General features: G+C 40.0%; 1 protein-coding gene across 1 annotated transcript in view; it reads right to left on the minus strand.

Moving 5' to 3' along the window:
• The window catches only part of LOC132984272 (CUB and sushi domain-containing protein 3-like), a 226,300-nt gene extending 206,272 nt beyond the window's left edge, over positions 1–20,028 (minus strand). The window contains exons 1-2 of the mRNA XM_061051035.1: positions 19,192–20,028; positions 3,632–3,854 (exon numbers count right to left, since the gene is read on the minus strand). Of these exons, the coding sequence (XP_060907018.1) occupies positions 3,632–3,854; positions 19,192–19,369 (401 nt within the window). The 5' untranslated portion in view covers positions 19,370–20,028. The remainder of the gene's footprint in view (positions 1–3,631; positions 3,855–19,191) is intronic.
• Between the last annotated feature and the right edge of the window lie 6,749 nt (positions 20,029–26,777).

Consider the following 26,777-nt stretch of genomic DNA (forward strand, 5'->3'; position numbering starts at 1 on the left):
CCTATTTCTGTCTGATAACTCACACACCAGTGCAGCTGCATTTACTACAAAATCTTCCTTTGTACTTAACAAGACACAATGTGTGTGTTCCTCTCAAACAGCTGTCACTGTAAAAAGAGCCTGCCACTGCAACTTAACAATGAATGCCTGTTGTTTAACAGTGAACACAGGGCACCAAAACAAAACCTTTAATATTTGCATTTTTTACACAAAGCCCGAATAAAATACTCATTCAAATAGTTATATTAGTTTTATGTTGATTTTGTTCTGATGTAGCCTACAATATTATGAGATATTTGTAAACAAATGCACTTCTGGTCTCCATGCAGTAAAACGTTCATCTGACATTGATACAGGCACTGATGACAAGAATTAAAATACTAATACTAAATAGTCAATACTCTTCTGATCTGATGGTCTTGTTTGTGGTTAGGTCACATAGAGGCATCAATTAGTGCCATCCCCCATACAAGTAGCCTAACAAAAAATTAACAATTAAGGCTGTCCCTTTTCTTTCTATTTCGTTTGTTTTAATGCACAATCACAGTAAGATGTGTTATCAACTCCATTGAATAAAAAACGTTATATTAATCAAAAGTAGCCTCATTTTAAATCACAGAAAAGACATCTCCCATTTGTAATGTATCAGGAACATCAGGATAAGTTTCAACGTGTCACATCAGGACAAGCACAGGTGCACCTAATTACACTAATTATGGCTCCCCAAAATACTAGTGCACTGAAACGATGTCCCCAAACTAACGTCAAAACACTCCTTTTTGATACACAATGCATCAGTTTCTAGATTTTTTTCAATACTGTATGCATTTTTTTCCACCATAAAAATATAAATTTTCCCAAAGGTCAGTCAGTAGCCTGCCGTCAAATGTGTACCAAAAGACATGCGCTTAGCTTTTTTCCTAGGGACTTCCTCGCTAGCAAACTTTATCATCAACAGAAGTAGGCCTATCAATAACGTGGGTGTGTGCACTTGTGCTTTTAAAGAGACATTGATTTAATAAGCCACTTACTTTATTTCCTCACACACAGGTGAAATCGAGGTATAGTCTCCCGTCTCATCTTCATAAAGTCATTTCTATCTCGTGAAAAGCTGGCGTCTGTTAGTTTGTTATCTGCTGCATTCAGGAATGATAGGAAATTTGGTTTTTCGTGCTGTTGATTTATTTTCTTGACTGATATTAATTGATTGAAAAAAGAGCTACAGTGAAAACACTTGTTCTTGTTCTCAGTTTAAATATTAGCCAATTTATCAGCATCGACATGTTTTTAGGTAGCTAAGAATATGAATAATGAGGTTATTATTGTCACTGAAGTCGTCAATCTGGCACTAGGATACTTACATTTAAAGAAACTAATTTATCATAGCATTTGAAGCAATATCAACAGCAAATGTGATCATTTATGATGCCTCTCATAACTTGTTTGATGTTGTGCTATTATACTCTCATTAAACTGAAATTACTGGCATTAAAATACCATGTGTTATCAACACCTGGAGTCCGTGTTTTTTTTTTAAAGCTGAATATTATGGTTTGGCTCAGTTAAAGGTAGCACAACAGTGATTTCAATGGTAGCATGTAACAGTGGTTTCCAACCTTTTTTCCTTAGAGCCCCACCTTCTTGTATCTAAGAAAAGCTCCAGGACCCACACAGAAAAAGTGATACATTGCTTTAAAAAATAAACATACATTTTAAGAGTTTTCATTGATAAAATCCTATCAGATTATGCGCACACTTGTTCTTACCAAAAGACCTAAGAATACATTTCCCGGCAATGTTTTCACATGATTATATTTAATCATTTCAAATTTTGACAGACAGAGCCTCATCTGAGGGGGGGTCCAGGATAGGAATCAATGGCCTATAATATTCTTTACCAGGCCAATCGAATGTAAAATATAGATAATAACTCATGACACTGACATTTCTTTTTCAGACATAAATCTTTTATTTTGAAGACAATTTAACTAAAAGTGTGGTCAAATTGTGTAAGATCATGAAGTGATGCTATATCAACCTGCATGGTGACAAACCTCTCATAAGCCCCTGACCTTGAAACAGCATTATTCAACATAATCTTTTAAGTATTTACAGTGATTCAGCTGCTACACTGTAAAGTATAAGCAATGATTCAGCTCTTGAATTATTCCCATTCACTGCCATTTGTTTTGCTTTGCATTCTCCATTGTGTTATCATGAGACCTCAGTCTACTTCCACTAAAGTTGTGCCACATAAACCGGAAAACAGAAATCCTTTCAATTCTGTATTTTTGATTGTTTTACAGACAACTTCAGGACCCCAGTCTGAATAAAAGAGGTTCCTGGTTTTCTCACTCCTCTATCATCTCAGACAAGACGTATTCTTCTCATATAGACAAACACTCATCTATAAATATTGGGTTCATTTGAAGCAATATGCTTCGACAAGGAAGAAAGGAAAATGTGAAACCTTTGAGGCGTTACTTTTCTTTGAAATCCAAACTCAAAACTATTCTTTGAAGCCGGTTTTGATTTGAAGAATAGGAATTAGAGCATGTAAAGGATGCTGATGTATGAAGTTCTCTCCAAATCGGATGTATCATGTTTCATATTTATTGGCTACAAAATATTTTTTGAATTTAGGTAGATCTTCTCACTAGGCAAGTCAATCCTCAAGAAGTGTGCATTCTACAAAGACTAAATAGCCTATATGTATGCTCAAACGCCTGATTTTAAACCTTGTCCTGTATTTTGTATTAAGGCATGCAATGCCTATAAAAAGCAGCCTCTTGTGTCTCTCCCTTATAATATTTTACACTTGTGTTCAGTATAATGAGCCTCCAAAGTAAAAATGTCAGACTGTCATCTCACCATGAGCATAAATGTCTTCTTCAAAAACAATTATTCAACAATACTTAGCTCTATAGCGTGAATTTACTGTCAGAATCAAATCGCGGCTAGAGACAGATAATTCTTTTAAAGGCAGATACTGAGGAGAGTGAGAAATACAATATAAACACAGCAAAATCTTCCCACACGACTCAGACACCAGGCTTTGAAAGAATGCAGAGAGCACACTTAGCAAACAGTTGTTTGCCTGTTCAGTGACTAAAGTAAACAGGGAGAAATCTTTGTGTTTGATTTTCATGTTTTCTCACTACCTCTGACTCCTCCAGTGGAGCATTTGAACAAAGGATGGTAGCTACTGAGCTGACCCATGCATCAGTGAAGCCAAGACAGCATGCTCATTCACAAATAAATGCAGAGGATTCTGCATAGAGATTCAGAGCTGATGGATTTCTTTGGAATCCAGAAACATTCACCAGTGTGCTTCATAACATGTGTTTTTTTCTGTTTTCAAACTGTACTTTGTGCCTGAACAGAATCTAATTTGTGTGTTTTGCCTTTACTGCACACACGACAGAAAGGAACTGTCGCTCTATATGCGCATATGCTTCTGACTTGCTTGACACCTTTTGACAACAAGGAGCCGTCTTTGTCATGTGCACATAAAAGATGAACTTCCTGTCAGTGGTGAACATTGAAGCCTGTCCTCCCTTTTTATTTCTTGTCCCTTCCTGCCTGCCTTCAAACACAGCTTTCAAGGTGCACTGCTTCAGAGCTTCCTTACCTCGTCCTGAAGTTAGCTGGGTGTGGATGCCCGTCATACAAAGATAAAAAGTCATATTCCTCCTCCACAGCGAAAGATTGAAAAACTATATGAATCCTGCTCCCCTCATCGGCAACAATCACCCAGGTACAGTTCGCTCCATTTGGATATCCATATGGAAACCCTGGGCTTTCTATCGTCCCATTTCTTCCTTTTAAAGTGCCTCCACAAGTATGGATAAAACCTGGAAAGAAAGGAAACACAAAGTCGTTTTTAAGGACATGTACAAAAAAAATAAACAGTTTGTACAACACATTGCAATAAAAGATTCAACTGAATGTCCATCCATCCATCCATCCAATATCTTTACTGCTTTTCCTGTTCGGGGTTGCAGGGTGCTGGAGAAAATCCCCGCTGGCGGGGTACACCCTGGACTGTTTGCAAGTCAATCACAGGGCTGACATATAGAAAAAGACGACCAGCCACACTCACATTCACACCTACAGTCACCAATTAACATAACCAGCATGTCTTTGGACTGTGGGAGGAAGCCGGAGTACCCGGAGAGAACCCACGCACACGCACAGGGAGAACCAACTCCACACAGAGAGACCCTCTCTGACAGGGTTTCAAAACTAGGAACCTCCTCGCAGTGAGGCAAAAGCACTGACTATTGCACCACCGTGCAGCCCCTAAACTGAATGTATCTTTTCAAAATATTTCTTCTTGGTTTTTTCCTGGTGAACACATCCAAGTAACAATGCCCAACCTTAATGGTTGTTTAAATATGCTTTTGCAATAAACAAAACTGTATTTGTGCTGTAAAGCTTAAGCACAGTATTCAAATGAAAACGCATTGTTAGGAAAATTCACAATGCTCTCAGCTGGCAGAAGCTGTGACGGAAATCTAGCAACCTGCTGGAGGAAAGCCAAGTTTTATGTTTTCATTTACATTTCTAGCATTGCAAATGAAAAGCAGGCTGCTACACCTTATGCAGTGACATTTATCAATATTGTCTCAGACAGTAAGCTTGTAAGTTATAATTACTGCCCACTCTCTTTCTTCTGGAGGGTAAGAAACCCCCAGAGAAAGACAACAAGCAAGGTCTTCCAATTTGGTGCCACAAGCTCTTTACACTCTGTTTCACAGCCCACACAAGATATATCTCTGCACCTTGTTGCACTGGCCTGCTGAGAAATCAATACCCTTGACATATTAGGTTAAGCATTATACTATCATTGTCAAACAAAAATAATGTGATCGCTTGGCTAACTCCTGCTATGTTAATGTAAATGAGAAAATGTGCAATACATAAGTAACTCTAACTTAATCTGTCACTCATGCACAGACATTTAAAGTACAATATTCCTTCACACTCATACATGCAGTTTCCTCCCACCCTTAAAAAAACAATGCGTGAACATGCTCCCATACACACTGTGTCAAAAAAGAGTGCAATTTAAGGCTATCTTGCATGTTGTCTAATGAAATGCAAACTTAATTAAGATGCATGGTCTACACTCCACAATTTACTCCTAGCGTAATTAGCTTTTCACACTTTGGTAGGTAAAGGATGTTTTGCATAGTGTCGGCCGTAAACACGTACTGCAGTATGGGAGAGCAGCACTTGGCAGCTATGCAACTCACATGGCAATGGCCTCTAACTAGAATAGCACTCACAGTTTTCTTCAGTGAAATGTGTACCCTCTTTACTGATGAGAGGAAAAAAGTGAATTTGTTCAAATCTGAGAAATCAGACAATTAATTTCCCTTCTGTCAAGCTGGATTGTTATTTTTGGTCAAAGCCTGGCAGCTGTTTATATTTCACAAAAAACCATCATGCTTATCGCAAACAGAAAAATGGGGTGGAACAGTTTCCCACTATCTTTACATCTTGCAACACCTTGAGGATATTATAATCACAAAGACCCTGACCCAGAGTCCCTTACAGTACAGTATCTTAATCTACTGTCCAGATAACTCACCTGCCCCAGAAACCAATTGACTCTCTGGTATAGTATAAATCAAATGACTCAACTTATTCATAGATACAGTTGTTTATACAGTATAAATCCATACAGGATTATGATGTTATGTTTGGTAATGCAGAGGGGAACACTTTTTTTGTGAAGGTCTGTTGCATGTCAAAATTGCAATTATTTCTGCCAACCCTGAGCAAACAGGGCCATCATGGTAAATTTGCAGCATTGATGCGCCACCTACAGGGTCATCATGATTCAACTGTGATATAGTACTCTGAAGCACTCCAGATAATTACCAAATCTCTTCACTGATCCAACAAGGTTTAGCATATGACTGTAAAAGTGTGGATATTGGATGACAGATGATTTTATTGCTTGTTGTTCGGTTAATAAGGCTTGGTTGCATGTCTCTATTTTTACTGATCATGCAGGCATAAATAAGTCATCCACCATCATTGCAGTTTAAGAGCACTTTAGATTCAATATACTGAAGCTGTGCCGTCCATTATCCGCATTGATTTTTTAAAAGGCTACAACTAAAAGAGCCTACAACATTTTTCCCTAGCAGCTTTATCTTTTTGTGTTTCCAACTTTGAACAGTTTATAGTATGAATGGGTAATTGCAGGAAAGGTTTAAAGTTAGAACTAAGGAGGCAACTACACTGAAATTGGCATGCAAAATGGTCTTAAATATAATTTTTGTTGGACATGTTCATTACAGAGGATGAATCGACCTACACCTACCAACAGCTACACCAACACCTTGCTGTTTTGGTTTCAATCTAAACTTATTCATCTCAGTAGTGGCAGAAGTAACTGATAATAAATAAATAACACTATTTGATGACTGATGCTTGGCTCCAGTCGATAATTTATCTTGCAAATTCATCTCATCCATTTCTCTAAACATAATTAAAATTTAACTGGCATGGCCACAGTAGGATGCAATTGTACTAAATATCCTGCAGCAAAAAGAATACTTTCTGTTTAGTTTTTTTTATTAGCTGTTTACTTGTTTTTTTATGAATCTAAGACACTCATCTAGCTTTAAAGATGAAGTTTCATTCATTTGTGAAGAGGAGAACTCCTCATCCTGTGGAAACTGTTGTATAATGTATCCTTCTTATAAGTGTCCGGAGGGAGGGAAGGGTAGAGAGAGGCCTCTTAAGTAAATATAGGTGTTACCTTTATGAGTGTGTTGTGTTCCTAATGATGCATTATGGGAAATCTAGGAAATCTAAAATAAATCTCTTGTAAGTCCAGTATATTAAGAGGAAATGGTGATGCTACATTACAGGAATGTCCCTTTAAATATACAAACAGAGTGATCACTACTAACACCTTTGCTTCAAGATCAGTGTTTTTGTTTTGTTATGAAATCACACACAAAAAACAGACAGTAACAACAGTCTGAGACTACGTACATGAAATAAACACACAGACAACTTCAAACCCTTTTAAATTCAACAGAATAATATAACAATAAAACGAAATGTAATATGCCCACATTTCCATTTCCCATGACATTTTTGTATAGTTCCTTCTTCGGCTTGCCCCGAGTGATGTCCAAAGTCAGAAGTTTTGTCTGTTTCGATGTTTGTATGAAGTCCTCGGGATATGTTCCAAGCACACAGAATTTGACATTTAAAGGGACTCTGGTATTAAACATCTTTGACATTTTTTATTTTTTACAACATCCTTCCAGAAGTTTGAATTCTTTGGACAATCCCAGTAGACAGTAGAATAGAGAGCACCTTTCACCTCCAAATATTCATGATAAATATCTGAAATAATTTCAGACATATGATGAAATCTAACCTGAGTTATAGATGTTGTCAATAATCACTTATATGTAAGTAAATACAATATTTCACTTTCCTATGTGATTACAGAAGGTTCAGTCCGATTTGTTTCATCAATTTCCTCTCGTTCATTTTTTCAAGTATCTACTTTAACTTGAGTTGACTTGGTACAATATGCAGCCACTACACAGCGATACTTTAGTATGCTGGCCTTCACACTTCTCTTGATTTAATGCGTTTTAGAGTGAGACTTTTAAAACAGCCTGGTGAAAAATACATGAAACCGGAAACATGCAGTTTTAATCACCGCTATATTAACCATGAGTGCTAGTCAAGTAACACAGACTGGAGTTGTGGTGAGGTCAAGTTGTAACTGCGTTTAACCATTGTGGGATAACATAAACCTAAAGCAATCCTGGTTGGGGATAACATCAGAGCTCTACAGGAGGAGTCTAATCCTCATGTTGAGCTGTGTAGCTATAACCCACGCACACAATTTCAGAAGGCAAACATCAAGCATGATTGCTTTTACTTGAAGCGCTCCTGAATCACCTGGAGTTTATAAGTACAGCAAGGCACAGTGCCCATTAGGCCCTGATCTATTTCAGTGTTTGTCAAGCATTATGACTATTGTTGTGGACAAATCAGAGTAATGCTGTTTGTGGAAAGTGCTCAAAGGTGTTTGTAAGGTAGATGGTTCTGATTGCCCGAAGATGAAAGAACAGATGTTTATTGATAAATGAATAATTCCCAACTATTACTTTCATCCTTTATTGTTGGATAAACTGTTTCCCTCTCTCTGGCCCTCTCTGTGTCACTCACCTTTTTTTAACTCACTATCTCATTCCTCTTCCTCTATTCTTTCCTGCTTTGAAAATCTAGGAGAGACTGCGGACATGTGCAATGGGTCTTATGTCTTCATCAGAAACATGTTAAAGTATGCTCCTACTGCACATGTCAAGTAAGACACTAAGTCTACCAAGAATCCACATTTAAAAAGGTCTGACACAAAAAAATATAAAATACAAGCTTGATCTGTTGTACTGTTCTATACCTTTGTATTTATTCAAACCTGCTTATTTCGATCCTTTTTTTTTTACATCTAAGTGACATGGTTTGCATTGGTCAAGGCAGTTTGTCTTGTTACTGCACGATGTTCCGATGGCTCTTAGAAAGGAAAGCTGCAGCAAGTTGTTGCAAAAGTGGTCACAGGGGCTAGAGACAGTCCCAGCTGTCATTGGGCAAGAGGAGGGGTACTCCCTGGACTGTTTGCCAATCAACACTCAAATTTACACCTACGGGCAATTTTAAAGTCATCAGTTCACCATGTATTTAGACTGTGGGAGGGAGCCCGAGTACCCAGACCAACACATGTACAGGGAGAATATGCAAACTCCACGCGGAAAGGCTCTATCTGATAGGGGATTCCAACCAGGAACATTCTTGCTGTGAGGCGACAGCACTAAACCACTGGTTCACTGTGTTGCCCATTTGGAACATTATGCAATATGCAATCACCTTTTAATGCTATAAGTCATTAGCTTTCAGTTCAAAGTTGAATAAATAGAAATGTGGTTGACGCAGTCCAAATACTCTGTAAGTAATAGAAATGTAGAAAGCATTGCAACTGTACCCAGTGTCCCCTACCTTTCATTTCCCCAGCCAGTTCCCCACCGATAGTGCCTGCTTGTTTTCTATAAGCTTCCCATTATGAATAAGAATCCCCCTTTTCAAAGCTGTGAATCATAGAAGCATGTAATATGTTTAGCGCCGTCAATAAAAGCTGGATCTATAAAAAGAGCATTGTAAACATGCATCTTGTTACTTCAAAGGAACATGCTACGCCAACATGGACAAGGACATCTGCATGCACTAATACATAATGCATTCTTTGAATCCCACCATCGTTCTGACCTCTCTTATCACTTCAATTGTTAAAACGCACTCTCCTGGTTTTACTGTGACCCCATCTTAGTGCTGCTCTGCAAGACCGACCATAAATTGTGATGAGAAACCAAATTAACAACATGCTGTGGTTGCACAGTCAGGGGGAAAAATGCGGTTCAGAAATATGAATCAGTATCATAACGCACAAGTCTGGCGTGAACAGAGGCCTCAGCAGGCAGCCAGCCGGACTGACAGACAGCTCAAGAGCATCCCCAGCTGTTCCTCAAATAGTTACATTTACACATAACCTTTCAGACGTATGCACAAATCTTTCCACCAATCTTTTCCATGCACAGCATCTATGAGAAATCACAAATCTCGCTGAGAAATCACAGACAAGAAAATGGTAGTAGTCCCCCACCCTGGTGAGATATGTGTTTGTCTCTTTGTCAGTCTTGATTCTTCTGTGTGTTTGTGTGTGAGCACATGCATATTTATATGTGGTGTTGGCATTGCACAGACTCTTACAAATGCAAAGGGCGACACCAGACTACTAAATGTGATTCTCTCTACTTTGCCCGGTAAATACAGAGATTTAGGGCAAAATGAAGCAGTTAATGAACCACAGTGCTGTACTCCATGTGGGTAGAAAATAAGATTGATTTTGTAAACAAAAATACATTATGCATCATAGCGGGTAGCCTATTACAGAATTTGTTGCAGGCTAAATTGTTTATTTAAGGTTTACTTGTAGCATGGAAGAGAATGTTTTTGGGCTTTCCAGAACATGGGCTAGTACATGAAGGGACAGGTGCCATCTTAACAAGTAAACAGCCAATAAGCTCTCCTCCACCATTAATGTGCAGCTTTGTAGTGTGGCCATAAAAAAAATTATTATGTGCAGCAGGGAGAGGAGGAGTAGTCATTTACCGCCATCCAAATTATTATGAGTGACAAAAAGACCATTGGGTAATGGATGATTGCTGATGGCTATGAGAGATAGGCCATCCCAGTTGACTATTTTTGAGCAGACCATCATTAAATAGGCTGGGAAAATAAACATTCACTGTTTGACCTCCCCTCAGGTAGCTGTTTCAGTATCCCGCAGGGCAGATCTAACTGCTAGACAAACTCTCTTCTTCCCCCGGCTGTGAAAACTGTTGAATTTTGATGAAAGACTGCAGCACTTAGTTTGACAGATTTATTATGTTCCATTTCTTATATTGTCCTTGAAGTGAATCGAATTGATCTGCCATCTTCTGTGCAGTATTTATCTGTCATTGAATGTCTATTGTCTCCCAGTTTATGTGGCAGCATGTACTGTATGTCCAAAACTATATTTCCAATCACAAAATGAAGTCTGCAGAATCACCCCCTTTTAAACCGGTATGTGTAAACTTGTTGCATAAATGAAGAAAAAATCCTTCCTGCACTTGTAAAGTTGTGCGCTGATATTTTTTAACAATGGCACCGTCTGTAAAGCAACACCCCTTATGCATTATATATCAAAAACTGGGCTGTGTCGACAAACACAGTGGCGTGAGAACATGAGCTGCAGGGCTGTGTGTAAATCTGTGTGGCTGGATAGGCCACGGTTAAGGGAATACCCTCTGAAAAGTCAAAGCGTCTAGAAGGAAGGACGCCGCATCAACAATGTCAAACTGGAGCATTACATTATCATCATTTTGCAGATGTTAATTAACATTTCTTACACCCACATCTGGAACAATTTGTGTTTCATTGTCTGGCTCAAGGATAAACAGGAAGAGCCTGGGATTGAGCCACCATATGACTAATGGCCACCACCTGAGCTACTGCCACATCAGATACAATGGTATATATTACTTTATAATAATACCTCAGTGCTGCTAAGGTGAAGCCAACGTGCCTCACTGTCATTGTCTAAGTCTAGACACTGAGGGTAAAGTAGATGTGGACTTCTTTCTCTGAGCTCTGGCAATCTCATGAGTTGTTTATGTTTCAAGGCCAATTACACTTCTTCTCTTTAAAAAGCTCAACTTTACACTGAGTGCCCTTCTGCTGCTGCAAAGTGCTGCGGCAGTGTGCATTAAGTTACTATGTTATTAATACTGTGTCCAAGCTTCATTTCTGATTCTCTAAGACTCTTGAACCGGTGCCTATTTAAAGAGAGAATTATAGGATTTGCAGGATTTTGTAGGAGACTTAAGCCCAAAAAAGTCAAATAAGGATCAAAATAAGTGCCTCATTAAATTTCTGACACATAAAGGTGTACATGAGTTTATACAAACTACACTACACAACATGTCTTACACCCTATTAACTCAGCCTTTTAAAAAGATTTAAGAGAAACATAATGACCAAGTATATGAGGAAGCAAATATAAAGCATCATGTAGATTCTTCCTGCTTTATACATGTACACAGCAGTGTTTTCAATCAAATGCATTAAAAAATACAGATAAATACATCACCAACTTAAGGATACTATATGCGCAATTTCAGATGTTTTGAGAGAAATAATTTGGCTGTGCTTTTATCATCACTTGGACCACCAACCTTTCTCTGCATGAAATGTATTTTGGCCTCACCCTTCATACATCACAGCATCTCTCTTCAAACAAGCTCTCAGCCCAATATCCACAAGCCTACTGAGCTTTGTGCTTTCAGGCTCCTCTTTTTAACTTATTTATGGCATGTCGTTTTTTTCTCTCTCTGTGTGTGATTCATTTCCTCACGATTGCTTCGTTAAGTTCATCTCGGATGTCGCTTATTTTTTCATACTTCATGATAATGGTGTATCACAAACACAGAGGGAGAAAACATCACTGCTACCAGCAATCAAAGTAAAAAGTATGAAAAAAAAGCTGCATTGATTTGCCCCTGACCTTAAAGGTAAATCAGCCAATATGGAGATATCCATCAGCGAGGCTTGGTTACAGAGCAGTGACTGGAAAGATAGAGCCCTTACCAAGCAAAATAAAGGTCAACAAACACCCTGTTAGGCTTCATTCTCTGAATCCAAACCCCTCATAAGACAACACAAATAGGAACAAAAGTCTCATACATAAACATCAACCTTCCTTATTTTTGTGAGTATGGATTTCCAGAAAACAAAAAGGAAATTAAAATCATAGATTATGTTAAACACTGAAAATATCCATCTATCAGCGGAAAAGTGAAGAGAAAGAAGGAAAAAAAACTTGTACTGCTTGTGTGAAGTCACACCTCCAGATCATGCATCTTCGGTGTCTGCATCTTTATCAAATTATAGCTGCTGCAGCACTTAGGGGTTATATTTAGAAGTAATTTTGCTTTTAGTTATCTAAGCACTTTTTCTCTTAGATCTATGACAAGCTGCACTCTGAGCCAAACACGTAAAATGTGGAGGAGAGAGAGAAAACAATTTTTCAACAGCACAAGCAAGAATACAACAACGATGATGGCTGGGGCCTCGACAGCAACCTTAGTAGACAGAAATGTTAAATTAATGTCCCCAAAGAGCAGGATTTTATCTGCATGGCTGTGCTGCAGCTTCACAATTCCTTCTGATAGATTGTGCATAATCGCCGCCCCTCACCATGCTTGTCTGCATGCTTGATGAAAAGGAAATGGGCTCTGTACACGAGAAACCGAAAAGAGGCTTTCTAGAGAATGACTATTACCTCATGAGTGTGTCACTGCAATTTGGAAAGGGGCTCTGAAATATTCCATTCGCTGGTTTTAAATTGCCAACCACCAGGGTGAAAAATACTAAAATCAAATACACTGTCATGCTGATACACAGCTGGCACATGCACACATACACACTCCAAAGGCACACCATTGCACTAGGAAAGAACAGCAGTTTTGTGTCTAGGTAGCCAAGTATAATAACCGTTTCTCGACGTCTGCGTGCCGCTGGTGCTATAGCTACTTCCCAGCAGATATTTTATGGCGAGACACCAATACATTCTCTAAGTGCTGCTGAGCCATATTGCACCTGGTGCCAGGCTACCACTGTGAGAGCTGCTGTACAACACACAACTGTGAGCCAACAACACATCTAATGGGATGGCTGTCTCTCTAGCCTCCAATCTTCCAAACAAACAATAACATCACCACTTCACTTTCCTCGAAAAGAGAAGAGGAAAGCAGCTGTAACAAGAATGTGTCTTTTCCAATCGAGAGATACAGAGGCTGAAAACAACACTATGCTGTTTTCAACTTTCTAAGCAAACATTTACATCCTATAAACAGCCAGTGAACAAAGTGAGGATGTTTTTAAGATGCAGAGCACCTCATGCAAATCGCTTGACATTTAATCACAACCAAAAAATTGCCTCATAAAAATGTAGTAGGTTGCAGATTCTCCAGACTAACGCTATTCAAGCTAATCAAAAATAAATGTTACGGTAGCAGGATTTTAGAACGCAAGATGGATATGATGAAATCGCCTTCTAATGGAAAATTAAGTTATTGTTCCTTATTGTGTTAAAGCTGCAATTTTTTCAGCTTTGAACTTACGTTTTCTTTGTGTTTTGGGCTTTTTTTCCACAGAAGAATTTGTAAAACCATCTTAACCAATGAATCAATGCAAAGACATTTATAAAACGTATGAAACTAAGCTGCAGCTTATATGAATTATGGGAATGAAAAACAAGTCAGTTTATGGCTGTGAAATATACAAAATATACAAAACATTCCCAGAACAATGGGTTGATAGTCAAAGTCATTGACTACATTTTCTGTTTTTTTTTTCGAGTGTTGGTCAATGGACATATTTTTGACGTCAAGCATTATCCCTTCATATTTCTTTTAACTACTAACAAATAAAAAAAGATAAAACTACTTCCTTCCTGACAAAAAAGAAATCTGTTAAACGGAGGACACACAAGGACACTCCAAGAACTTTGGGCTTCATTGAATCCATATATATGCTGGGGTTGTTCAAAAAATAAAAAATAAAAGATCAAAAATCATTAAATCTGATAATGCACAAAACCAATGTAGAAGTTAAAAAGTCAACACACAGCATTTGTAGCACTGCTTGCCTGAGGGTGGTGCTACTAAGAAGCTTTTACATTCCCTGTCACGTCTAACCTTCTGCTACTATCACTACATTTAGATTCCACATGTGGGATTGAACCTTTGAGTCTAAACTGATGCTACTGCAGTTCCATGATAGTGCCTTTGAATCAGTGGCACTGTGTGTTCTTGACTCATATGAGCAAAGTTAAACCTGGTTTTAACCTGACAATGGAGAAAGACTGATGAATAAGGTATTTAATAAATGCCGCTTCACAGAACCAGGACCAAAGGCCAGTGCACACAGCATGAAAGCCTTTAATCAGATGGTTATTCAAATTAGGTTTTTTCCCTTATGTATAGCAGAAATCTGAATGTGTGTCTCCTTTGTTGAAAATTCATAATTTGCACAACACATTTCTGTTGCTTGATTCTTTACAGGACAAGCTTCAAAACTTTAAAAAGTCAATCGGTAAATCAACACCAATTTAGCACTTATGAAGAAATCAATAATTTCTGCTGCTAAACTGCTGATGTCATTTCACAGGCAAGTGAATTTGAATGGTCTACCTGTCGAGGTCCAGTCTCTAACTAGATGCAATATGAAATCCCCGGTGCTGCCTCCTCAATACTAACAGCAAATTGGTGTAGTTGAGAGTCTAAACAGGTATCCGGTAAGCTAACCTGGCTTGTCATTTTAATTGCTGTTGAAATTTCCTCTGGATTCACTGCAACCTCCACCAAACAGCCTATACCTCCTCAATTACCTTCACATCTCTTAGCTTTGTTTGCCTGACCATGACTCACCCAGGCCCGCTCTGCTGTCACATATCAAGCCCTGCAGCTGACAGCGGCAGACACATACAGGAGCAGGAGTGGTCAGTGGCGAGGAAGATTCATGGCTGTACATGCGTATACCATGGTCACGGGTTATAAAGTGACTATCGTATTGGGTGAAGTATACTTTCTTGCCAGGATTAATGGGAGATATCCAATGGTATGGATATTACCATGCTTCAATGAACACATATATGGATTCCATATTCAGTAATGTAGCTTGGTTTATTAGTTTCATCTAATTAAAAATGAATGCTTGGCTGATTTTAAATACCCTCCTCATGACTGTTTGCAAACACTGTTGTTGCATTAAAAAAATAAGACGACTTCTTTTTGGCAGCACATTTGAACTTGACACTTGTTCTAGATCTCAACTGTTGCAAGATTTAGGGGCTAAATAAATGCCTATACTTTATCAGTGAATGTGCCCCCAGACAGTTAACAGAGTTTAATCCCTTCTGAAAATGACACCTGCAGGATCAGAAGACAGCCCACTTTGAATCTGCAGCTTTGACTCTGGAACTAACCTGTTACATTTAATCTCAACAAGTGCTGAGCGATTTCTCTTCCTGAAGACAAGATATTGCCAATCCCCCCCTGCCACACACACACGCACACACACACAAGAGAGCTGCTTGAATATAACTAATATATTACCTGAGAGGAACTGACTTAATCAGAACCAGCAGACTATTTTGACCTTAGCATGGACCTATTCTAACATCTATCAGCCTGAGCCGGGGCCAAAAGCCAGAGGTCTGAGGGTCAGACTTGAGCTGAGAAGAACTTTCCTATTCCACTCAGGCTATCTGGCCTAAGTCAAAATGTTACTTTTTCGAACTCCTTTAACCCAGAAATTTGTATGTCCCTCCTTTCGTTTCCATTTGAACCCAGGTGATTCTTCCGGAAACAGTCAATTTTTTTCTTTCTGCTCGTTTTCTTCTACTGTTGTGGAGATCAGAAACCTAAGGGGCAGTGGGATAATGCCCTAAATTCCCTGTAGATAGTGTATAATTACACAGACAAATTGTAATCCTGATTAGCCCCAGCAGCCTTTCCAGCCTGTTTACATAATCACATTGAGAGAAAGTCTTCATCAAGGGCTCAGTGGCCAGATTACTGTCTGTGCAGACCCAACCTGATTGCCAGCAATTAGCAACTGTCCAGGATAAGATTGAAAGAATAACTAAATTTGATCAAAATATGGAAGCTAGATGGAGTTTTTTGGGGGAAGGATACTAAAATATTACAAGAAGTAAGGGGACATGAGTCATGAGAGATGAAACTTTGAACAATCTGTTGGCTAACATTAATCTGTTGCTGTCATTTGCATATGCAGGAAAGAGGCCAGTGCCTGTGTGTCTTGTTTGTTCTCTCCTGTGGTGTCCCTTCAAATTTCCATTACGATCTATTCGTTACCATGTCAAGTCTGTACCAAAAATACACACACAAAACTGAATGCATGCCATTTGTATATCAGTTTCGATGTGAAAAGTTGCATTTGGAATGGATATAAAAGTTATAAAAGAAAATGAAAGATCAACAGTTTACATGAAGAGCATCCTCATAACCATCAACAACACATAGGGCAGATCCTCTAAGCTGTGGCTAGAAATCTGGATCCTTAAAGTTTGACTTATCTCCTTTGCTTGTGATATCATTCCTACACAGGAAGGTGTCTTAAGAAGGGCACGGGCTAGGCTTTGAGACTATTTCATTACAATGAAACTGAAAGTTTTTCTAGCGATGGATCTCAAAAGAAAAAAGTAAACTACAAATGTAGTTTAAGAGAAGCTATAGCTCAATGTGCACTGTCACTGTAAAGGAATTCAATTTGTATTTGACCCAAGTCAAAAGGAAAATCCAGTCCCTGCGATTTAGCATCCTAAATTTGTGTCTGTGCTGAGCACTTCAGAAGTTCCCAAAGGATTAGGTGACACACTTGCTGTGGATGTCCTCAGTTGTTTTGGTAGAGGACTAACACAAAATAAAAAAATGTATTCAGGCATCAGGTTGTAGTTTTCTTAATTTAAAAAAAGAAGTTGCTGAACTTCACTTAACTGTGTCGAGAGCCAAGAATCAGACAGGTGACTGACAGGACTTTGTGAACCGAGATTGAAAACTGTGCACCACCCACACATAGAATCCCAGCTCAGAAATAAACTAATAGAAGAAAAGCACCTCTAGCAAATATACGTTGTACAAACTTCACAAGTTATAGGGCTTCTTTTTTTCAGCATCATTATCTTAGCAGGAGGTGAGTCACAGGCCAGATCCAGCAGATATCTTTTTACTTCAGCAAACATTGAGTCAGCTGTCAGAGCAGAGGAACAACAGCTGTTCATTGGATCATCCTCCGTGCCTTTCTCTATGTCATTGTTTCCTTTCTCACTTTTCCAGAAGAAGACCCAGGCCTCCTCCTCCTCCTCCTCCTTTCCTCCCTGCTTCCCCAATTCCTGGCTGGCTGGCTCCCTAATAAGTAACAGAACTAGGCGGATTGGCAGTGGCCTCGAGGTTTGACATTGCCACAATGTGGGTGGTGATGAAACAGCACAGCACCCGACTCTGCTCGACTTGACTTGGCTTGTTCTTGGTGGGAGCGCTGCTATTCTACATGCTGCACATTTCATCCACCCCCAACAGACTCGCGTGAAAAATACTCTAAGGGTGAAAAATCAGCATGTAAATTGATATCTGTGAGTGCCCATATTCAGACATACATACATGCATTAAACAGATTAACAGCCATGCACTTACACACAGACCTCTTGTGAATACAAACACTTGCACACATATTGGGATGAAAAACCTTTCTAGGGTTGGAATAGGATATGACTTTTCCTGCTCACCCTTTAATTAAAGTTGAAAATGAGAAATCTTACTCGTTTACATTGATTATTTGATATACAAACTCACACATTAACACACAAACACACACTTGTGCACAGTTTTTGTTATCAACATGTGACTGCCTGCAAGGAAGGAAGTAATGGATTTGTATTTGTTTTCTGTAAATGTTCCCCAAATGTCAGTGGACAATGGATTAGCACATGGTAAATTGCAGTGTAGAAAATGAGCAAAAATTGCATAAGCTCTGGCTGTATATAAATTGCATGAATCAAATTGCTGTGGTAAACAAGGGGAAGAAAAACAGGGGTGGTCAATCAATGAACCACAAAGTCACAGAGGAATTTTGTTGCTTCATGAATTCGGAGAGGATTAGGACTGCATTTAAATAACTGTGTCAGAAAAGTGATATTTGGGTAGTGCTGATTTGTTTCCCCCTTGGTGTGGATAAAATTAGCTGGTGCACATAAGGAAAAAACCGATGGAACCAGCAGTTACCTCAGCAGCTAGAGTGAGTATTCAAAGGACAGACCATGGGCAAGAAAGAGCCTGTAGAATACTAAAAAGCCCACCTTACACCTGCCTGGACTGGCAAGTCCGATAAACACCAGTCGACAAATTGGTTCCACACTACTAATTGCTCCCCCCCTTTACCCCCCTCCGCCAAATGGTTCCAGTCACATTTCTGGGGAGAAATTTGGCCTGACGCAAAACCCTCACATAAATACTTGAAAACTCGACCCAGAAAGGAGAAAATGCGCACAGCCCTGGCCAAATAAAAACGGGAAATCTCTCCACATCCTTTAGGAAATCTGCAGTGCACGCACTTGCAACAATTCACTAGTTACCCTACTAAGCAAAGCAGCTCACGTAGGCTATTAGAAGAAGCGTAGGCAACCGCAAGAATATCCATTGAGCGCCTCAGTCAAAGCCTGCATTGAGCTAAGTGAAATGCGTCCCTCAAAACTCCATCCAGTAAACCGTGGCAGCCCTATTTTTGCGCACGTCTGTAACGTTAAAGCTTAACGTTACAGACTTAAATAGACAGAAGCGCGCGCGCGCGCGCACACACACACACACACACACACACACACACACACACTCACACACACACACACACACACACACACACACACACACACACGCACGCACGCACACACACACACACACACACACACACACACACACACACACACATGCGCATGAGGAAAGACAGAGATATTGCTGCAGTGGCTCGTACCTTTCACACAAGTGAACATCAGTGAAAAGATGAGATTCCAAAAAACAAATCCTGTCCTAATCCTCATCGTTTTTGCTTGAACAAAGTCCCCTCGACCACATTTAACGCATCTCCTGTTGAAAACGTCCCGTAGTTCAATAGATCCGTCGTAGTATCCGTCCCTGTAAATCCCTTTCATGCTCACAACTAACACATGTAACCTAAAAAGCTGATATTTCTCTTGCTTGAAGTAGGTTTCCTCTCCCTTGTCAGTGGAGAAACAGGCAGAGCCGCCCGTCGCGTTATGTCAGCTGATAAGAGAGAAGTGAGCAGGACTGAATTTTAGGAGAGGACCACAGCAACCTGGACGAGGGCTCAACCATCTCAGCTGAGAGGGGCATCAAGTGTGGGGATCTGTGCCGGAGCGCGCCTGTATCTGCTGCTCAACATCTTTCCTTTTTAATCCCTATTAGGACCGAGAGAGGAGTCTAGCCGACCATTTGAATGCTGCCTTTATCGATCTGCAATTGAACCACGCAGAGCGAGAGAGAAAAGGTGGTGATGGTGGGGAAGGAGGGGGTTTAGATAGAGAGAGGGAGAGAGAGAGAGAGAGCGTCCTGTGTAAGTATGATGTGGCTCCTGTGTGGGTAACAAATCATGAAGTGGGAACAGTGAGGTGTGGGTGGCAAGAGAGGAGGAGGCACGTCTTTATGGAGAGGATGTAAATCCTGAGGAAGAAATGAACTCTGCTAATGACAGCATGTAGTTTATGTGTGTGTGTGTGCGCGTGTGTGTGTGTGTGTGTGTGTGTGTGTGTGTGTGTGCGTGTGTGTGTGAGAGAGAGAGAGAGAGAGAGAGAGAGAGAGAGAGAGAGAGAGAGAGCGAGCGAGGGTATAGGGAGGGGAGGAAGTAGTGGTGATAGGTGAGACTCAGACAGGCAGCATGCCGTCCCGAGCTGATGACAGAAATCCGCCCGGTAGGCAATTCCACCATAACTCTGATTTTCATTTTGGAGATCGAGCGCAGCCGTTATTGGGAGTGATGGGACTGGGCAATTTGCAATGCAAAGATGGGATGATGACGGCGCAGAGCTGCTCGACTGCAGTGGGCCTCTTCTGCCATCTAGCTTTGGAAGAGTCACCGACATGCACTTTGAAAAATGGGGAGCAGAGGAGTGGGAGGCAGTGATTACACGTAGAAAAAGCATCAACACATTCAGAGAGGCTTTCTTAAAGAGCTGTTCATTCTAATGGTTATATTTCCTAATTCTCTAACATACTCTTTGGAATCTTCTCGTTTTAAATAGCCCAACAAATTAAAGTTTCAGAGCAGAGAGCAGAGAGCAGAGCTTGGATATCAGGTGAGGTTTAAATCAATTATATTCATCGCACCGGCTTTGATTAATGCCCATTTAATAATTCTACCTGCAATGACCTCCATATAAATCCATATCCTGTGCCCTAGTTTGGCAAGATTTATTGGCGTGGAGTCAGCAGGGTAAGTTCATAAGGAAAGCTAATAAATTAACCCGGAGCCTCTTGTTGTGGGGGAGCCATAATATGCCTTTCAGTAATAGTATGTGAGCTGTCCATGGTGCTGAAACTTTAAACCAGAGTGTCTGCAGCCACTTTAGTGAGGAAACTGATTTATGCATTGATCCTTCACCACCAAAAAAGAGTGCTTCAGAATGAAATTCCATTCAATTATAAATACTTGTGATTTAAACAGTAAGTAAACAGATAAAGAAACAGAGAAAGTAATTTCCCCTGACCTTAAAATCCTGTGAATATCTTTCGATTATAATCTTTATGCATGTTTTGTTCTGTGTCTATGGGTAGTTGACCAGACTGTGTGAACCATCCATCCTTCCTCTGCTCTCTGGGGAGAATAAATGAGAGCAACCAGATTGATTCTCTTCTAATCTTTTCCAATTATAAGGCAGCAGAGGGCATTGTGATTGTTTGTCATTTTTCGAAATATTCAGAAAACATAACGCAACACTGTTGCAAATGCGTGATAAATATCAATTTTTTTTATAGTAATGTTATTAGATTGATTTGATATCTCTGCTGTAAATATTTGCAGCACTTTATGTGCTATTTATTTTGTGAATTGTGTCTTTTTCTGTATTTATTGTGTTTTTGCCAGCTCAATTAAATGCATTGTAGCAATTTGTGCGAATCTCATTTTACATGTTTCTGTGGACAACTCGATATTTATCTAACTCATTGTACCCTTACAAACTGAATCTCTGCCACATGAGCAACAGATTTGTATCTATGCTCCATTCCTCTGTAGAGTTATTTATCTCATTGGTTTATGCAGCAGAGGCAAACCATCACCAATGCTGCCATTGTGGAGTGGAAGGTCCCTTATTCCCTCCTGGCATCAGAATTCTTCAGGTGTGTTCGGGCCCAGTGGAGGCTGCTGGGAATGGATTGAGGCACCAGGCAGCTTGTCTTTACCACTGTAATCGACAGGTGGGCCCAGGAGAGTGGACTTCAGCTGTATTGATGCCTCTCGCCAGCTCTCGCTGCTTGATGAGCAATCAGACTGGCTCTTACCAGATCCTGCTGTTGTGTGTGCATCTGTGCATTCGGTTCTCTGTGTTAACTAGACGTAGATGCCAAATGGAATAAACAGTATACACATATACGTGTGTGCAAGCATGGTTGAGCATTCTGCCTGTGTGGAGGCATGTTTGGGAAAACATTTGCATGCTTTAGCTCAGACTGAAAGGGAATTCATGTGTTTAAAGTACTTTTATGTATTGGCCACTGTAATAAGAAGAACAGAACCAGTCAGCTAAACCAGCCAGATAATAAGCCAGCCAACTCAGCGACCAGCCAGATTGCTTAGACTCTGTTTCCTCCTCAGGGGCTCCCCCGATGTTGTACCTGTAAATCCAAGCAGCATGTTCTGATTAGCAGAGGCCATGTATGTGGACTGATGCCTTGAGAGGATTTCATGTCACACAGGGGTAAAAGGTTGACAGTCTTGTGGGGGGCTTGGATGAATGTTTGTGCATGTGCGTATGCATATGCATAATTTAAATGTGTATAAGATGTGGCAGGGCATGCACATGCATGCATGAAGAGTCTATTCATTTGTATGTAGCATGTGTGTGCCCTCTAGGACTACAGTAAAATATATGTGTATGTCTGTTTGCATGAACACATCATGGAAAGACTAGCTTTCATCTTAGATGAAATCTTTCTGGCTGGGTTATATGTTGTGTTTGTGTGTGTTTACGTTCAGGGGCAAAGTGCAGCTGGTAGGGGGTTGATAGAGTAAGCACCTGGGTCGGATTAGCTGTCGTGATTCCCCCTGGAGGAATGTGTCTGAATCTGGCCTCTTTCACACACTGCTGCTAATCCACTGCTAGTTTCTGCAGCTCCATCGCTCTGGGTCTGCTACCTGCACCCAAGAGGTCCATGGAGGGGTGTGCAGGTGAAAAAGGGTAGAGGGGAGATATGTGTGCATGTGAGGTAAGGTGGTATAGAGGGATGGGGATTGATAAATGAGTAATGAAGGGCACCTGTAGCATTAGAACAATGTTTAACATGAAAGTTAAGTCAAATCCATTGTGTTTAAATGTGTGTTATATTGACTACACTATTTAATCTTGTTATAAATTCAGCCACAATGCTAGAGTGAATAATGTTCAGTTCATCCAAGTGCTGTGGGAAGTTGGCCTGTCAGTGAATAATGAATGGAATGGAGAAAAGAGACAGAGGTTAGCTTTGAAATAATGATGGGATTTTCTTGTAACCAGAGTCACTGGCACAGAGTTATTTTTTAAAAAGTGCCTAAAGTACACACAATCTTTTCTCAAGGACTAGTACAAATACTTTTGTCAAAGAAGACACAGGTAAATGCTGTTTTGGTGCAAAGATAACTAAACTTAAAATTGTATTTTAGAGACTAGGGTTAGGCTACTTAAACCAAAATTAACCCCTGTAATCATATTTCTCATACAAATACAGAACCTGTGGGTAAGGGACAGGCTTTTGTTGTCTAAAGGACTCAGGTCTATGTTTGTACAACAAGTAATGTGATCTACTTCATAGATAATCCGTGAGATTGACAGTTGGTTTGGCTAAGCGTCGGCAGTAATGCAGGTGTTGTGCCAGACCGTTGTCGTGCAGTGGGAGCTGAGCCTGAAGGCAATGATGATCTTCGTCTCAACTCTCACCTATGGTCATGAGCTATGGGTAGTGACCGAAAGAATAAGATCGCGAATAACAAACGGCCGAAATGAGTTTCCTCCGGAGGGTGGCTGGGCTCAGCCTTAGAGATAGGGTGAGGAGCTCAGAAATTTTAGGGGAAGCTCGGAGTAGAGCTGCTGCTCCTTCGCATCAAAAGGAGTCATTTGAGGTGGTTCGGGCATCTGATTAGGGTGCCTCCTGGACGCCTCCCTTTTGAGGTTTTCTGGGCACACCTGAATGGGAGGAAACCCTAGGGTAGACCCAGAGTTTGCTGGAGGGACTATATAACCCATCTGGCCTGGGAATGCCCTGGAATCTCCCAGTATGAGCTGGAAAATGTTGCTGTGGAGAGGGACATCTGGGTTGACTTAAAGCGCTTGCTGCCACCACTACCCGACCATGGATGAGTATGTATGGATGCATGGAATTCACTAATCAGAATTAAACCAATTGCAAAGGAATGTAAAAGTAAGTCCAGAAATATTGTATACACCGGAAGCCAAGAAGAATTAGCTGTGGCTCACACAGTGTTGCAGCCACACAATAGCATCTGCAAACTGAGAGTTAGCTTTTTAAAATATATTAAAAACATTTGAAATGGAATTCATGCTGCCTTGAATCTGAATCTTTGAAGCTGGCTGGAAAACTGTAGCTTCAATTTTACTCAAGTCCAATCAAGTAGTTTTTGATACAGTGGAATATCCCTCTTTATTGTTCCATTCTGATACGTCTTTTAAGTTTTTATGCGTCAAATGAATTATGACTTATTGTCCCATTTAGGTTTTAAACCTGTCATTCTCTTGAGAAAGCTGTGAGCAAAAATTTAGCAGAGTTCTCTTAAAAGCATTAAAGCTAAAGTAACAAGCCTCTTTCGAAAATGGAAAGGAGTACACAGTAGAGACTTTCCGGCCCTAAACATGAATCTATACAATTATTCACATACGACATTATCCTCCTGCAGGTTGCATGGTGGTTTATTGACATTATATGCATTGACAGTTTCACTGGCATGCCTTGCAAGATTATCATCAGAGTGATGCTAGCACTTTAGCCCGGGGCAATACTCTGAGCTGTGAGTCATTGCAAATGTTTAAGTCCAAAACAAGAGTGACATCGAAACCATTTTCTGATCCATTTCTCCGAGCACTTAGTTAGTGCATGGCTTTAGTTATGAAAAGCCTGTGATCATATTTATGAAATGATCACATTAATTACACATGGATACCTACATCTCTGTTTCATCACCACCTATACATATCCCTTGTTAGTTCGCCATACTTCTGCCTTTTGCTCATTAGGTCCTATATAGGTTTCATTGAGATGCTTGCTGACTGCTCCTATGCTTTGTTCACACATCACATAATGTCTGACATTAAAACAGTCTGAAACCTTTTATCTCCTGAGAAAAAGTCAGAAATTGTAGAGACAGGGAGAGAACAAGCAGAAAAGAGAAAACAAGGGTTAAAGATATTGATTGAAGGATGGGAGCACAATTGAAAGGTGAGAGATCAAAAACAGGTGTGAGTTAAAGAGAGAGAGGGGGAAAGGCAGGGAAGGACAAACAGGAAAAAAGAGGGCAGAGAGAGGATGTATGGAGGTTGATGGCACTGGGAAAAAAAGCAGACAGAGGAGAGGAACAAGGGTAGAGCTTTATAATAAGCAGGTGTAAAAAATAGATTTTAGGAGCAAAGAAGCCACAAGCAATGAGGAAAATTGGAATGAAAAGTTATAACTGGATACCAAACTGATGGGTTTATTAAAGAGATAACGTATGTAGGGTTGCCCGAGCCATAAAAAATTAATTAGCTGTTAAAGTGAAGGTGTTTTACTATTTATTTATTTAATGTCATTTAAGATAGAAAGGCTCCAGAGACAACTCAGGAAATTGTTTGTTTTTTTATACACTTAAGGTCATTGAAGACGCTCTAATGAAAAACATGTATCATATTTCTAACCATTATAATTGCAGAAATCAAAGATAGAAAAAACAGCTGTTCGCCAAAGTGACTCATCTGCAGCGTGGCCAACTTCAAAGATGGTCTCGTCATATATTGAAACGAAGAATGAACAGTCTGGTGATACAGACTTAATCATATGAATAAAAGATCAAAGCGAAAATTTTGCTGATTGAGAGAGGAGGGCAGAATAAGCAAACGCCAGCTTTTTGATTCACTCCACAGAAAGGGGGGTTGTTGGGGGGGGGGGGGGGGGTACTTAAACACCTTTTTTTCACGAGAAGCAAAATGTTGCGTTTGATTGTATGTGTGGAAGAGAGAATGTGTAAATGTGCTGGCGATATTAAAAATGTGCCAGGGTTATTGACTGAGAGGTTTTTCTGACAGTCCACAACATAATCCTGTATTCATGACAGCCGTAGATAATCACACTGTGAAATTCCAGACCTACCTACACTCGCAAGTGTAGCGATGCTTAAATAGTCGAGAGGCAGCCTTTGAAGCACAAGTTGGGCAATTTAAACATCAGCTGTAAGCAGTTAACAGTGTAAGAGTTTAAGAGTCTTTTTTTAATCCGTTTGTTCTTGTTACCGTATTACCACACACTCTCCCCCGCTGAGGAGAAAATTACCCATTTGAATTTTGTTAAAATAGCATCTGTGTTTCTGCAGTACAACAACTGCAAGTACTGCTTTCAACGTGACTGGAATTGCTACATTCTTTTTATCAACATGTTTTCAGTTCCTCAAAGCTGAGCAATCAAAGTCCTTCAATAAATATGATCTTTTTTTTACAGTATGCAAATTAAATGTGATGTGTGCCTGAGCAGATTCCTGTGTAATATGAAGCAGATTATTATCTATTTTCTTGAGGCCAGCATGACATTTTGCAGAGCGCGGCGCAAGGCTGAGGCAAATCAAGTGTCCTGAAAGCAGCTTAGCAATTCCTCTAACATTCACTGATGCCTCCAAGGTTAAAAGCACGTCTTTCAGAACGGCCCGCTGCATTCCCTGCTGGTCAGTGACTTACCTCAGGCTCAGTGACTTACCTGGTGGTATTCTGGAGGCACTCCAGCTTTGTATGCAGTCTACTCACTTCATTGCTCTTGAACTTATTCTTTTCTCCAGTCTTCATCTTGGCCTTAAACACCCTCAATGGAACTCAGCTTCTCTGGTGGGATAAAAATAATCAATACCTCAGTTTAATTACAATATGAAAAATGTGTTTCTTTGCCTCTAGCATAAAGTTTTTCAACAAAAACGACTTTAAGTACCATATTTATTCATAAGGTGAGATTAAAGGTGTACATCCTTGGGTAGAAAATTCATGAGGCATGATATGAGGGTGAAATGGTCAAAATGCTGGCTCATATGGTGGGAATTAAGGACTTTTTGAGATAAAGAAGTCAAATGGTAAATGGACTTGAGCTTATATAGTGCTTTTC

This window comes from Labrus mixtus, chromosome 11, assembly GCF_963584025.1.
Source record: "Labrus mixtus chromosome 11, fLabMix1.1, whole genome shotgun sequence".
NCBI classification, from domain to species: Eukaryota; Metazoa; Chordata; class Actinopteri; order Labriformes; family Labridae; genus Labrus; species Labrus mixtus.